Source organism: Lithobates pipiens, unplaced genomic scaffold (genome assembly GCF_037356315.1).
Source record: "Lithobates pipiens isolate NorthernLeopardFrog02 unplaced genomic scaffold, aLitPip1_a1.2 Scaffold_13, whole genome shotgun sequence".
NCBI lineage: Eukaryota > Metazoa > Chordata > Amphibia > Anura > Ranidae > Lithobates > Lithobates pipiens.
Window position 1 is genome coordinate 184,510,017 of NW_027507718.1, and position 14,108 is coordinate 184,524,124.

Consider the following 14,108-nt stretch of genomic DNA (forward strand, 5'->3'; position numbering starts at 1 on the left):
CTGCTCCGATGGCTCCCTGACTCTTAAGACTTGGAATTGATGGCTTTATTCAACTGCCCTCTGGCTCTTTTGGGTCTATCCAGTGATGATTAACACAGGAGGACATAATGTAATGCATGACTGACAAGTACCGTTTGAGAGACTTGCCTTTACAAAGCAACTGTATATATAGGAAATATTAACTGCTAACATAACGTATAAAGCATCGCCTTCTATTTAACTGGACTGATGTGCACGTTTAAGGAAGTTTATACCTATGCTATAATCCCTGAAGAGCTTCACTAATGTGAAAATTATGCGTTGATGGGCTACTCTGAATGTGACCATCTGAACCAGAAACTATGTTTTGTCTACAGACATTTGTGAGGCGAGGAGCTGCATTTGTCAAGCGGGTGCTATTTATATATATATATATATATATATATATATATATATATATATATATATATATATATATATATATATATATATATATATATATATATATATATATACACACATACATACACACACACACACACACACATATATATATATATATATATACACACACACATACACATACATACATACATACATACATATATATATATATATATATATACACACACACACACACACACACACACACACATACATACACACACACACAGTGCCCTGCGAAAGTATTTTGCCCCCTTGAACTTTTCAACCTTTTGCCACATTTCAGGCTTCAAAGATATAAAATTTTTATTTTTTGTGAAGAATCACCAACAAGTGGGACACAATTGTGAAGTGGAACGAAATCTATTGGATTTTTGAAACTTTTTTAACTAATAAAAAAAAATGAAACGTGGGGCGTGCAAAATTATTCGGCCCCCTTGCGTTAATACTTTGTAGAGCCACCTTTTGCTGCGATTACAGCTGCAAGTCGCTTGGGGTATGTCTATCAGTTTTGCACATCGAGTGACTGAAATTCTTGCCCATTCTTCCTTGCAAAACAGCTCGAGCTCAATGAGGTTGGATGAAGAGCGTTTGAACAGCAGTTTTCAGCCCTTTCCACAGATTCCCAATTGGATTCAGGTCTTGACTTTGACTTGGCCATTCTAACACCTGGATACGTTTATTTGTGAACCATTCCTTTGTAGATTTTGCTGTATGTTTGGGATCATTGTCTTGTTGGAAGATAAATCTCCGTCCCAGTTTCAGGTCTTCTGCAGACTCAAACAGGTTTTCATCCAGAATGGTCCTGTATTTGGCTGCATCCATCTTCCCCTCAATTTTAACCATCTTCCCTGTCCCTGCTGAAGAAAACCAGGCCCAAACCATGATGCTGCCACCACCATGTTTGACAGTGGGGATGGTGTGTTGAGGGTGATGAGCTGTGTTGCTTTTACGCCAAACATATCGTTTTGCATTGTGGGCAAAAAGTTTGATTTTGGTTTCACCCAAACAGATCACCTTCTTCCACATGTTTGGTGTGTCTCCCAGGTGGCTTGTGGCAAACTTTAGATGAGACTTTTTATGGATATCTTTGAGAAATGGCTTTCTTCTTGCCACTCTTCCATAAAGGCCAGATTTGTGCAGTGTACGACTGATTGTTGTCCTATGGACAGACTCTCCCACCTCAGCTGTAGTTCTCTGCAGTTCATCCAGAGTGATCATAGGCCTCTTGGCTGCATCTCTGATCAATCTTCTCCTTGTCTGAGCTGAAAGTTTAGAGGGACGGCCAGGTCTTGGTAGATTTGCAGTGGTCTGATACTCCTTCCATTTCAAAATGATCACTTGCACAGTGCTCCTTGGGATGTTTAAAGCTTGGGAAATCTTTTTGTATCCAAATCCGGCTTTAAACTTCTCCACAACAGTATTACGGACCTGCCTGGTGTGTTCCTTGGTCTTCATGATGCTCTCTGCGCTTTCAACCGAACCCTGAGACAATCACAGTGCAGGTGCATTTATACAGAGACTTGATTACACACAGGTGGATTCTATTTATCACCATCAGTCATTTAGGACAACATTGGATCATTCAGAGATCCTCGCTGAACTTCTGGAGTGAGTTTGCTGCACTAAAAGTAAAGGGGCCAAATAATTTTGCACACACCACTTTTCAGTTTTTTATTTGCTAAAAAAAAGTTTAAAATATCCAATAGATTTCGTTCCACTTCACAATTGTGTCCCACTTGGTGATTCTTCACAAAAAATTTAAATTTTATATCTATGTTTGAAGCCTGAAATGTGGCAAAAGGTTGAAAAGTTCAAGGGGGGCGAATACTTTCGCAAGGCACTGTATACACACACACACACACTAATATAATATTATAGATATATATATATATATATATATATATATATATATATACACACACACACACACACACACACACTTGGGTTCACCCTTTTTGTATTTAAGTGACAAGTGGATCTGAGATGCATGCCATTTCAGATCCAGAGCAACTTCCAGCACTGATTGATTCTTGAGCAAGATCATATTTTTATTCCAAACTGGCTTGACCCTCCTGGGGAGCATCATCATTCAGTATTAGTCACCACTTTCCAACAACATGGAAGTACTAGATCTCGACCTGGGGTGCAAGATAACAGGTCCAGTTAGTCAGAACTATTGGACACGTGAATAAACCTTTAACCACTTCAGCCCCGGACCATTTTGCTGGGCAAAGACCAGACCACTTTTTGCGATTCGGCACTGTGTCTCTGACAATTTCGCGGTCATGCGACGTGGTTCCCAAACAAAATTGAGGTCCTTTTTTTCCCCACAAATAGCGATTTCTTTTGGTGGTATTTGATCACCCCTGCGGTTTTCTATTTTTTTGCGCTATAAACAAAAATAGAGTGACAATTTTGAAAAAAAAAAAAACGCATTATTTTTTTACTTTTTGTTATAATAAATATCCCCCCAAAAAAAAAAAATATATATATATATATATATATATATATATATATATATATATATATATATATATATAAAAAAAATTTCCCCTCAGTTTAGGCTGATACGTAGTATTCTACATATTTTTGGAAAAATAAGCTATTATTGATTGGTTTGCGCAAAAGTTATAGGGTTTACAAAATAGGGGATAGTTTTATGGCATTTTTATTAACTTTTTTTTTTTTTTTACTAGTAATAGCGGCGATCAGCGATTTTTATTGTGACTGCGACATTATGGCGGACACACCGGACATTCTTGACACATTTTTGGGACCATTGTCATTTATACAGCAATCACTGCTATACAAATGCAGTGATTCCTGTGTAAATGGCACTGGTAGTGAAGGGGTTAACCAGTGGGTGGCAGTGTAGGGGTTAAGTGTTCCTAGGGGCGTGTTACTAACTGTTGGGGGCTGGGCTTTCATTTAGTGAACACTGATCTCTGCTCCAATCACATGGAGCAGAGATCAGCGTCACTTGTTGATAGGCAGAACGGGGGAGATGCTGTTTACAACGGCATCTCTCCGTTCAGCCGCCCCGTGAGACGATCGTGGGTATGCCCGCAGCAATCGAGTCCGCAGGATCCACGACTGGACTCATGGGGGTCCCGACCAACACGCGAGCGTCGCCGCCGCGCGCCCACGATGGCAGGGCGGCATTAAAGATTGGACGTAGCTGTACGCCAATATGCCTGCCCGTGCCATTCTGCCGACATACATCGGCGTGCGCTGGTCGGGAACTGGTTAAAAAAAAAAAAAATGGGGGCTTTTTTTTCAAAAGGGAAGAAAAAGAAAAAAATTATATATATTATCACGTGCTGATAGCTGGCTTTTTCCTGAAATATTTTTTTTTTGGCAATAGCCCATGATGATATATTATGGTTTATTTTGAGATCAATGTGGGATTATGATATTTATCTTTAGGGGGAGGAGGAAATAAGAAAAAAGGGAATATCTAATTTATTTTAGATTTGGTGGTATGTACATCCCTCATTTCACCATACGTCTCTCCCCTCCACCACCCCTTTTTTGGGGTGGGGGGCTTAACTTGGAAATAATTTGTTTACACGTTTTTGGATTGGGGTCTACTATTTAATCTACCTGGTCATAGGGGTGATGGTTTATATATTGCACGCGATCTAGCTGTTGTAAACTTAAGAATTAACTGGGCATATTTTTGAATGACGTTGCTATGGCTGCTATGCTGCAGGGAACACATTGTGCTTTCTGTTGCCCTTTCCCCCCTACATTAGGACAGGCACGGTTAGTGCCTATTGTGTGGTGTACCACACAGTGCTTTGCGTTTCGCATGCACATTAGGGTTTACCGGACACTTTTTTAGTGTCTTTTTGAGAGGAAAGTTTCCTTTTCCTTCTCACTCCACCATGGCTTATACAATAGTGACACAACCACTCTCGAATATATGCTCCTACAACGATAAAGGAATATTGCCTCCAAGAGAGGGCAAATTCTTTACCAAATCCACAAAGTTAATTTACTCTTGTTGCAAGAAACTCCCTTTCAGACTGATTCTCTTCCTTCCTGCTCCAGCAGACATTTTAACGGTGGTTCCATATTATCAATCCTGTCCAGAAGGCTAAAAGTTTCTATCACTTTTCACAAAGCTTTGCCTATTGATTTAATCAAATCTATTGCGGACCCCCAGGGATGGTATGACTTTGTTATGCTTTCCCTCTGGGGAACCAAATTTTACAGTGGCAAATGTATATCTGCCAAATACCAAAGTCAAACAGCAATAGGATATCTGAAAATATCCTTTGGTTTCAAGGAAGGGAGAATTATGGGTGGGGATTTTAATCTTCCAATGGACCCGCAGTTGGATACCTCTACATCAAGAACTACTACAGCTCCATTCTCTATGTTGAAGATGTTGAAGCGTATTTTACGAGACCAACATTTAGACGTCTGGAGGATATTCCACCCTAAATCTAGAGATTACACTTCCTTTTCTTCGGTCCATCACTCCTATAGTAGAATACATTTTTTTTATGTGGACCACAACTGTCTAGACTGGTCACCAGTATGCGATATTGGTACTATGGTCTGGTCAGACCATTCATATGACACTTAAAATCCCCTCGGTTCCACTTAGAGAATGGACTTGGCGTCTGAACAACGCATTACTGGTAAGTCCAGAATGTTCTACTTATATCACGGAAACTATTTCAAATTTCCTGGCTGATCATGCCTTATGCCCTGTACACACAAGCAGATTTTCCTTCGGAAAAAACTTGGATGGTTTTTCCGACGGATTTCCACTCAAGCTTGGCTTGCATACACGGTCACACAAAAGTTCTCTGAACTTTTGACCATCGAGAACGCAGTGACATGCAACACTACGACGAGCCGAGAAAATGAAGTTCAATGCTTCCAAACATGCATCGAATTGTTTCCGAGCATGCGTAGGAATTTTGCTTGTCGGGAATTCGTAGACACGATCAGAATTTCCCACCGGAACTTTTTCCGACCGAAAAATTGAGAACCTGCTCTCAATCTTTTGCTGGCTGAAATTCCGCCAGCAAAAGTCCAATGGAGCATACACACAATTGCATTTTCTGACCAAAAGCTTTCATCGGACTATTACTGGCGGAATTTCTGATCGTGTGTTTGGGGCTTTAAACCAATGCGATGCTTTGAAAGCAGTTTTGAGAGGGACTTTTATTCAACCAAGTGACCGATTAAAAAAAGCAATTAGCAGCCATTACATCGGCGGTCCAAAAGCTTAGAACTTTAGAAATTCAACATAAGCATTCAAATACGGCCGAAACACTGCTAGAGGTTGCCTCCGCTTAAACGTGTTTGTGCAATTTATGAGTCTTCGGCCTATACATATACGGGCAAACTAGCACTATATCAATAAAATTTTTTCGATAAATGTGGGGAGTCCCTTCTTTAAATCCACAACAGACTCCTACCTTTACTTCACATCTTGAGGGACTGAACTGAGAAATTATATCTTCACCCTCCGTAATTTTGGAAACGTTTAGTGATTTCTATCAGTTTCTTTACAATATATCCCCCTTCACCAATCTATAAGCCCATATGTTACTAAAGAGGATAATCTGCCATCATAAATAGCAGATACTCCATTACATACTTTGGATGGAGATACAATAGAAGAAATACAAACTCCCTTTACTAAGAGGTTGCCAAGGCTATCGGCAACAACCCAGCGGGTAAAAGCCCAGGCCCTGATGGCTTTTTGTCTAAATTTTATAAGCATTTTGCAGCCCTTCTCATTACTTATTTGACTCAGGTATTCAATTCCGTAAGGGTTTACCTTTCCTACACAAAATTTGGAAGCACATATTACACTCATTCCAAAAACAGAAAAAGATCTCTGAAAACTATAGACCCATATCTTTAATTGCAGTCGAGGTAAAAAATGTCGCTAAGATCTTAGCTGTCTACAACCATTATTGCCCCAACTAATACATCTGTATCAGGTTGACTGTCAGTGGTCGAGTGGCTAGAGGTAGCGCGCTTAAAGCCCTTCTGCTGACGGACTATGCCCGTACTCAAGATAGCCCTCCAACGATTGATGCCGAAAAGGCGTTTGACAGTCAGTTGGGAGTTTTTACGATCCTCTCTCCAGCAGATTGGCCTGGGCCCCTATATGATAGCGCAGATTATTTCCTTATAACTATCACTCTTAGTTAGAATCAGGGTGAATGGATATTTGTCTCCTGCATTGCCTATTTTTAGTGCACGTCAGGGATGTCCCTTATTGCCCTGTTGATGTTATTATGCAAAATTGTCTTTTTGCAGATGATTTGCTTCCATTTGTAACACAACCTCATACTTCTCTTCCCGCCATACTTTTAGAATTTAAGAGATTTGGTGAATTAACTCTTAAAGTCAACTATAGTAAATCAGAACTTCTCAATATATCTCTACCACAAACATGAAGCGAAGATGGATGCTTCCAGCTGGCGAGGAAATCTGGAACATCGCTGGCTCCTGTGTCAAGTGACAATTGTGTGTCACTTACATTGCATAGTAGCCCATAATGGGCTACTATGCGATGTAAGTGACACATAATTGTCACAGGGGCCAGCGATGTCCCAGATTTCCTCGCCGGCTGGAAGCGTCCATCTTCTTTCTGGGGTCACGGACTCCGGCTCTGTGACTGGCCAGTCGTGTGACGTCGCATGCGCAGAAGAAATCCTCATATGGGGAATTGTAAATATCTCCTAAACCATGTAGGTTTAGGAGATATTTGTGGCACCTACAGGTAAGCCTTAATCTAGGCTTACCTGTAGGTTAAAGTGTGTTGTAAGGGTTTACAACCACTTTAAGATGGATATACTTCCTCGCCTTTTATACATGTTTCAAATGATTCCAATCTATCGCCCAGCCTCATACTTCAGTAAAATCCACCGGCTGGTCTCCAATTTTATATGGAACTTAGCGCTTGTCCAGAATTAGCTTTGGGACATTATCCCTCCTGAAAAATCGAGGTGGGGTCTCTATCATAAAGCAAACACATTAACATGTATTAGTGATTGGTTTCACCATTCCCCAACTAAGCTATGGGTACAATTGGAAGGTCCCTTGGACTTTGCCTATTCTACGAGGCCTTTCAATTCTAGGGGATTTTACTAGGCAAACACTTCACATATGGGATCGTATGATGACCATTTATAGAATATCAAAACAATAGAGCCCTATGATTCCCTTCATTGGAAAACCAGATTTTTTTACCAGCCTTTCATTCATCTGTTTGATCCCTGGTATAAACAGGAACATAGAAGAATTGTTCAGGTTCTTCAGTCGGATCCATTAATAATGGTAGCCTCTTCATCTGCAATGCTCCATCATAATCCCACGCAGTGGTCAGATTAATCAAGCTTTGTCTTATATACGATCTATCCCATCACTTCAAGATACCTATGCCAAACCAACTGCCTTCAAATTTTGTTCCTGCAAGAGGATGAGTCACTATCACATACAATCTCCACACTATACTCTATTTTGATATCAATCCAACCAGATTTCCCCCATATACACGGAAATGGAAAAAAGACCCTCAGACTTACCCCCTCAGATTAACAAAAAACTCAAAAAAAGGATATACAATTGGCGACTAGATGGTATAGGTGCCCCTCTACCCTCCACCAATTTAATCAGAATATAGCCGATATTTGTTGGTGTTGTCCTGATTCAAAGGGAAATATGGTCCACATCTGGTGTGACTGTCCCCTAGTGAGAAAGTTTTGGAAACATATCTTTGATTTATATGGCAAATTTGTGGCTACAACAATTCACGCATCACGCAGAGTGGCTCTCCTAACCATGATTCCAGGACCCTTAAAGACAGCAAAGGAAGATGTGCTTAGACACTTTCTTGCTGCAGCTAGAGCAGTCAATCCTCATCATTGGAAATCAACTGTACCATCCCTTGGGGAATGGGCAATTGGACTATATTAGAGATCTAGAAAGTCTGCTGGCGTGGGAAACGGGAAGAGAACAGTTTTCTCATACTTGGTCTAAGTTTCGACACTCATCTGAGTTTCTAAATTGGTAATATAAACGGAATATTAGATTATTTATACTCTAATTATAAGATCTGAACTGTATTAAAAGCAGATAGGGAAGATTTGGGATTAAAGAAAGGTGCACATCGTACCCTGAAAATATATGTAGATTTTTTTTACATACACACCTTTTTGTATAGTGTGAATTTTTGTAATTTTTATATGCAACCTTAATAAAATATTGAAAACATAAAAAAAAAATATATAAAAATATGCCAGATAGGCAGCAAACAATTACAATAGGAATAAGTGATTAATATAATAGCAATGTTGGTCTAACACAGGCCTATAGAGTTTCAGAGTCCTAGTGTGACATCCAAGGGCCAAAAGGAGCAGGTTTGGCTGGAACATGTTTTTTAAAATGTCTTGTGATATGCGGTTTTTTATATTTTTGTAATAAAAGGTCGATTTTGTATGTGAATGGGAGTACACATATATATATATATATATATATATATATATATATATATATCTCAGTTTTATCCCTTTTGTGTGGAGACACACGTGTCTTTAGGACATAGATCCAATAGTAGAATCCCACAATCTATTTAACTCGTACATAGGTAGGGTTTGAGCATTATCCATTTTGAGTTTGTTTAGTTTTGGTGATTAATAGTGGAATAGCTCCCCCACCTGTTCATAGGGATAAGTGGCTTGACCCTTGTAGGACTCTACAGTTTGATTTGTTTGTGACTACAGATAAAATATATATAATATATGCAAAACCTCTCAAATAAAAACGAACAGTCCATCTACATATGGCACTAGAAGAAACCATTTCAATTAGTGCTGCAATAGATAAAACTAAACAAACGAGCTCTAAGTCGTCACACTTTGAAAACCTTACATCTTCTCAGGATATGAAGCTATCATATTTTCCAATCTGGTAATGAAGTAGATGTTAATAGGGCATGTTACTAAATAGAACTCTTGAACGTATATCATGTATTCTGAATGCAAAGGTATGCATGGAAAACCCAGTGAATAGGGTGTTGAAGAGCATGTGCAGATGTCCCAACCGATACGATGTGGACACAAGGAAATAGAACAAACTCAGAGCAAACCTGGATGGTTTTTGCTCAGCATGGTCACTTCTGCCACATCTGGTTAGTAGTTTACACTCTTCGCAAGAATGGAAGTGACTTGGTGATTCTTGCTAATTTCCAGCCAAGCATCAATACTTACACAAAAGTTAAAAGATTTTAGTTACCTTGCTCTAGTCAAAGCCACATTCAGACGACGGGGATCATTTAAGAATCCAATGCCCTGGTGCTCGTTCGCTCTTACACAGGACAGAATAATAAAGTCCTTCTCTCGACCTTGAAATGCATCAACACTGGCAATTTCCACTTCCTGGAGGATAGAACAATTGCTTTCACATTGTCCTATGCAAATCTAATTGTATACAGTATGTATTGTAACAATGTACAGGACTAGTTTTGTACCTGATATAGTTTAGTATGCAAGGAGCCACTGAATTGCATGTACTGCACTAAGTAGGACCTCTGGCCTTCATAGGGAGTAATTATCCCTATCTGATCCGGCTTGGCCCCTGCCTTCAGAAGTTTTGTGGTGATTTTCTCCACATTAGCAGCTTCAGTCCTGAAAGAAAAAATACAATGTGATGCATAAGTAAAAAGAAACTGCTCTTCAAATGAAAGGAGAGTAGTCTTCCACTGTGAAGGAGAATACATTACTGATAATGTGTATGCATCTGTTTTGTGACAGCCTTGCAGTGTGGCAGCTGCATTGTAGCATAGCAGTCTCATGTAACCTGACAGCTCTCTTGAATCACTACAGATGCTCCTGACATACTGGATAGCAAATGTAAGTTTCCATAAGGGCTGCAAGTATAAATTAAGCTGGTTAGGCTGTGGTATAATAAAGGCACAAACCTATGTGGGTCTTAAACATGCAGCGCTTTAATAGTATCAAGAAGGAAGTATTTCTTGCCTGCTGAGCAAGTAGTATGGCTTGTACGCAACAGTAATGAAAAAAAAAAAGTATGTGAAGCTCTGGTTATGGGCCAGAAAGACCAGAATTGTCTGTGGGGAAAAAAAAAAAAAAACACAAGCCATTCAAGTCTGAATGCATCAAAACTCCCCTGCACACTTTCTAGAGTAATCACTGTAAAAATCTATCAAAGGAAATCACAGCAATCATGTAATTGAGTCCTGTCCTCCAAGCTTTCAATCCTTCTTATGAGTATAAGGGCTGTTGGTGTGGCTTATGCTGCATGCTGGTATTGTGCTATTAAGGGTGCATTTCCAGCACAAGCCTCCAATATACAGTTCCACAGAAGGTGGCCTACCCCTTGACGTCAGCGTCAATGGTTTAATGAAAGCAAAATGTGTTCTGGCTCCAAAAAGGTTTCTCATTTTAGCAACTCAAATGCAAAACCTTTGTTTATCTACATTTACCTATTTAAATAGGAAGTGCCTGAACTTGCAATTTCTTCCTGTCCCTGAGTTACATAAAAAAACATGGGCTTGTCCGGCTGTGGCCATTGGAAGTCAAAACCTTTCTTCACACGGTCCGCTGCAAAGAAAAATTAAACAAATCAATAAGTTGTCACATGAACATAAATTGCAGTAGCGAGCGTACAGTTGCATTACCTGCAGTGACGCCATTCTGGAGAGAGCCTTCATAGAAGATGTTTGATGGAAAAGCACTCAGTGCAGGGTGCATTCGATACTGAACCTGCAGGCGAATTGGTCTGATTCCCAGAACCACAAGTCTCTCAAACAAAGACTGGGACAGGCCAGCCTTAGCAGCTTTTTTACACATCACAACAGGTCCAAGCTGACAATGATCTCCCACCAAAATTAGCTGCAATGTAACAATAGATAGATATTAAACAAGGTTGTAAAAACAAGACACAATTTTCTCTTCTTTTAAATATGTGCCATTAAAGAGCCAGGCAGGATGGTACCAGTCACAACCAAGGCAACAACACAACATGTCAATGCCCTACTTCTGAAAGGTAGTGAAACTAGTTCCAAGTCATAATGCACATGTAAAGCACAAATTCCAGTTCAACACAAACTAAATTTCTATTCTCCTAACGGCAGGGTTAACTTCCCAAAGGTCCGCTGTCCTACCCAATGAAAAAAAAAAAAAAAAAAAGTTTGTCCATAGCCCTAGGTGTGACCCTTAAGCCCCTTTCACATTGACGCTCCGATCAGGTCCACCGGTCAGTTTTTCAGGTGGACCCGATTGGAGCCTCCATGCACTCCTATGGAACAGAGGATGTCCACTTTGACATGTCTGCTGACATCCGCTGCTATCCGATTCTGTCTGACAAAAGCAGATGTATGGTGATCCTATTTTCCATTCATCTGGAGGATCGGATATGATCAGATGACAATGGACATAGTCCGTTGTGAACCGATCTCCCCAATGTCCTTTGCACAGTAAGTAGGGATAGAACTGTCATCCGCCAACTCAGGGAGGATCAGCGGAGTGAACCGCCGCTTAGCAAGTGGACGACACAAAAATGGAGGCACCAAAAAGGACCCGTAGGTTGACTAACATATCTTGGCAGGAAATAGTCCAAACACTCTAAGCTAACGAATATTGTTCCTTTACCTTTTTGCTGCCAGAGCCATTTTGTATTTTTTTGCAATGGTTAAAAGAATGCTTAAAAACCCCAAAAGAATTTCTGAAAGCAGAGATTATGTAGAAAAAAAAAAAAAAATTACAGCTGCATTTTTTAAGTCATATTTGAGGAGATCATCAAACCTAGATTTTCAGGGGGGAAAAAACGTTATTTTGGTACACACACAAAATCCCCAACTTGTCTGAAAAATGAGACAAGATAAACCACTTCAGCTCTAAAGGTTTTATCCCATGATTAGACCATTTTGCCATTGAGCACTGCACTACTTTAACGGATAAACGGTCATGCAACACTGTACCCAAATGAAACTTGTATCCCAATAAAGTGTGTTTTGATTGATTTGAGTGAAAGTTAGAGTCTACAAACTATGGCGTATATACTGGCATTTGTATATAAATTGTATTCTATTTTATATGTATTGCACAATGCCCTCACTGTGCACACGGCACTAATAATGTTTTCAGTACATGTTTTGCATTCTTTCAAGTCCTGATTAGAATTAGCCTGCCTATGTAATGCCACTTGTTACCATAAAAGTACAATTGTCATATTAATGTGATACCTACGTAATCATGTGTATAAAAACCTTCACATGCGTCATAATAAAGGAGAACGGTTATTTGGAAAGATGCTGAGCGTATCTTTTGTGTCTGTTCCCTACTGCAGTAGTTATTAATTTGGAACCACTAATCAATATGAGGATAGGAGTTGCCTATCATCAAAATATCCATTTCAGGCGGCGAGGCAGCCAGGAGGGGTTATCAGGTGACCCTGAGTATCCGAAACGAGGAGCTTGAGACGATCCGGGAATTTCTGATAATCAGCCGGCTAAGGTAAACCTTTTGCTTACATCTGAGTTATCAGACTTCCTTGATCGGTAAGGCATTTTTGGGACAAAGGGTACCTATTTTACTCGCCTTATAAGAACTGTATTGATTGGTGGTTATATGTTATCACTGTCTACTGTCCATCGGAGTGTTATAGAGAAAGGGAAGAATAGTGCTGTTCACAGGTATATGTAGTACATCTGCTAGATAAAGTAGTTTAGAGGCAAAAGGGTATAGGCACACGTAGAGAAGACTGGCCAGTCAATTATGGGCATTAAAGGGAATGACGGGTAAGAGACCCTCAAAAATGCCCAGCGCAAGAAGAGTGCTATGTATGAACCGAAGGTGCGGTTCCGCCTATACTGAGCCCCTAGATTAATGGTTAAAGTGGACAGGGATCCACAAAGGGTAACTGGGTTACCACCAAAGTCCACAGGGACAAAGAATCATGCAGAGTATATAGCTAGAGAAACAGCTATTTATGTGAGCAGGATGGATCAAGAGTGGCATTAACACTAGACAGAAAGGGACTTTTTGATGTTAACCACTTCAATACAGGGCACTTAAACACCTTCCTGCCCAGACCAATTTTGAGCTTTCAGCGCTGTCGCACTTTGAATGACAATTGCGCGGTCATGCTACACTGTACCCAAATGAAATTTTTATCATTTTTTCCCACAAATAGAGCTCTCTTTTGGTGGTATTTGATCACCTCTACGGTTATTTTTTGCGCTACAAATAAAAAAATACCGAAAATTTTGAAAAAAAATGTTTTGTTTTAGTTTCAAAACTTTGGCACAGGTGGGCATGGATAGGCGGCACAGGTGGGCATGGATAGGCGGCACAGGTGGGCACGGATAGGCGGCACAGGTGGGCACGGATAGGCGGCACAGGTGGGCACCCATAGGCGGCACTGGTGTTATACTGTACTAATGGATGCCAGTGCCAAACAATAATGCATGCCAATCAGTGATGCCCATTGTGGGCACTGATTGGCATCCATTATGGGCACTGATTGGCATCCATTGTGCTGACTGGCATCCCTGGTGGTCTAGGGAGGATTACCTTTTCCCTGGTGGTCCAGTGTGGGCATCCTCGGGGGGGCTGTGCTGATAATCGATCAGCACAGACCCCCCCCTGTCAGAGGAGCAGCCGATCGGCTCTCCTCTACTCGCG

General features: G+C 40.4%; 1 protein-coding gene across 1 annotated transcript in view; it reads right to left on the reverse strand.

Moving 5' to 3' along the window:
• UPF1 (UPF1 RNA helicase and ATPase) overlaps nucleotides 1–14,108 on the reverse strand; it is a 185,672-nt gene that overhangs the window by 62,369 nt on the left and 109,195 nt on the right. The window contains exons 15-18 of the mRNA XM_077475960.1: nucleotides 11,102–11,315; nucleotides 10,907–11,024; nucleotides 9,932–10,088; nucleotides 9,697–9,839 (exon numbers count right to left, since the gene is read on the reverse strand). Of these exons, the coding sequence (XP_077332086.1) occupies nucleotides 9,697–9,839; nucleotides 9,932–10,088; nucleotides 10,907–11,024; nucleotides 11,102–11,315 (632 nt within the window). The remainder of the gene's footprint in view (nucleotides 1–9,696; nucleotides 9,840–9,931; nucleotides 10,089–10,906; nucleotides 11,025–11,101; nucleotides 11,316–14,108) is intronic.